At 43.9% G+C, this 2209-nt stretch overlaps 1 protein-coding gene across 1 annotated transcript in view; it reads right to left on the bottom strand.

The window, feature by feature from the left end:
• LOC127749774 (uncharacterized) overlaps positions 1 to 2154 on the bottom strand; it is a 19911-nt gene extending 17757 nt beyond the window's left edge. The window contains exon 1 of the mRNA XM_052269382.1: positions 87 to 2154. Within this exon, the coding sequence (XP_052125342.1) occupies positions 87 to 157 (71 nt within the window). The 5' untranslated portion in view covers positions 158 to 2154. The remainder of the gene's footprint in view (positions 1 to 86) is intronic.
• Between the last annotated feature and the right edge of the window lie 55 nt (positions 2155 to 2209).

Here is a 2209-nt window from a genome sequence, read left to right as displayed (position 1 = left end):
GTTGTTGTTGTTAATTAAGTTAAATCGCTTACTTCTCGCCCCTACCGATCCCGCATGAAATTGGCTATAAAATAAGATGAGTGTACCTGCACCAAATTGATAGAAGGGCAAACAAAATGAAGACGCCCTTCACTACGCCCACAAGGATGAACACCATTGACACAGTGCTCAATTGGTTGCGCCTCTGTTCATCTGTAATCAAACGTACCAGAGTGTGCCTTATTCTGCAAAATACACCAACGGTAACTCCGAAAAAATAATAATACCATGTTTATATTTTCATCTTGGAAATTATTGTACTTAAGAAATATGTGTCGTGAGATACATTCTGGTACAATAACAAGTCTTGTTTTCGAACTGAGTGACTGTTTCCGCACGATTTAGTCACAGACTGTTAAGTACGTTTTACAAGGTAGAAATTCAAAAGGGAGTTTTAAGGTAACGACTACGTGAGATGTCGGGATGGGGTGAGATGGACCAGGAAAAAGAAGTGCCGCCGTAAAAAGCGAGTTCCAAGGGCATGCCACGTACATATAAACACGTGCGTAGTAGCCGTCTTGGGAAAGTCATTCTTAAGTCTGTACAATACTCCTCACACTTAAGCCTTTTGCATCACGTTATGCCAACAAATGCACAACGGGGTGCTAGAAGGTTTAGCGTGCTTTTTAACTCCAACACTTAAATTTCGCATGAAATTAGAGAAAGATGTAGACATTCATGCACGGTGAAACATGCGAGATGGTGTCTCTGTGAAAACATGAACATGATTGAAGTGCTGACGGTTTTGCATTTCCGAACTGCTGAGTTCGGTAGCAAGCCATTCTCTTAGCATTATAATCTAAAATATATAACTAACATATGCTTTGTGAGAGAGATGTAAAAACGAGATTAAAGCGAAGAAGTATGGGTACATGAAAAGATTTGAAGATATGTGGAGTTTAGCAAGCCAGCTAACGACGCGGCATTCACACTAATAACACCCATGGGATATTTGTTAGCCAGGAAGCAGTAGGACTGGGCACACAGGGTCGGTAAGGAAGAAGCATGGCCACAGTTACGGAAACATTTCCTCACATTTGTCCCAGTGTGGCGCCACGCAATCAACCAAACAGACCGCGGAGCCTCTATTGTACACTACAGAGGAGGGAATCCTGAAAAGTTCCCGGGAACTCCATGCAAGCACGAAACATTTACACGAAACATTTATATATGTTAAAAGGCCAAGGGCAGGGGACAAAGCAGGGAAACCAACAACAAACAACGCAAGAGTGATTCCACCCTGAATGTCGCTGACACTGAACATGTGCGAGCCTCGCGGCCGGGCCCCGCCCCAGTAAGCACCTTGACTTTGTTGACAGACAAGTAAAAGGCCCTCAGCCACTTGGCAGATCTCAGAGGCAACAATGGAACCCAGCATTATTGAGGTGAGAGGCAAACTAGGGGCATTTAGGCTTTTACTTAATTGTTCAACAAGTTCAGGGTTTACCAAGTAGTCATTAGTTACCCCAATATATAGAATAAATGCACATAAAATGAATCTTTCCTTTTTCTTTTTTAGGATATTGGTACCTGTAGCAATGGGCGGCCACGGCGAATAAGATGAACACTCCGAAAACTACTCCAACCATCAAAATGACCATAGCCCAGGACGGGAGCTTGTAGGAATGATTTTCTGAAATTAAATCCATTTAAGCTTATAAGTGACATCAATTTCCCACTTACAACGATCTTCCAGTTTCGGAGACGTGGCACGAGCCGTCGGTTCCTTTCTGGCTTCTCTGTGAATGGAAGCTCTTGAAATTTCCAACTGGATGGTGGCAATGTAGGTTCGGGTGTTTAAGAAAAGGTGTTGTTGACCCTTTGATGTATTGTCTATTTGATACGTTTCAGAGAAGTAAAGGGAAAACCGCGTCTTTTTTGACAAACGCGGGTAGCTAGAATGCTAAGTCTGCCATTGGTTTCGCCGCCCTAATCCCCCCACCAAGAGGGCGGAATAGTAAACGTGTGAGGGAGTTTCGTTCTTCAGAACTTCCCGGGAGTTTCAGGAAATGATAAGGGCAGGGGTCCCGAGACCTGGACTAAAACCTTCACACCCACAGCCAAGGTCCGCCGTGGCCTGCTCAGTAAAAAAACAACGGATGATTTGCCTTCAAAACTAGAGAGAAAGGGAGTGAGAGAGAGAGAGAGAGAGAGAGAGAGAGAGAGAGAG

Source organism: Frankliniella occidentalis, unplaced genomic scaffold (genome assembly GCF_000697945.3).
Source record: "Frankliniella occidentalis isolate FOCC.00 unplaced genomic scaffold, Focc_3.1 Scaffold91, whole genome shotgun sequence".
Taxonomy (NCBI): Eukaryota; Metazoa; Arthropoda; class Insecta; order Thysanoptera; family Thripidae; genus Frankliniella; species Frankliniella occidentalis.
This window is presented reverse-complemented; position numbering and strand designations above follow the sequence as displayed.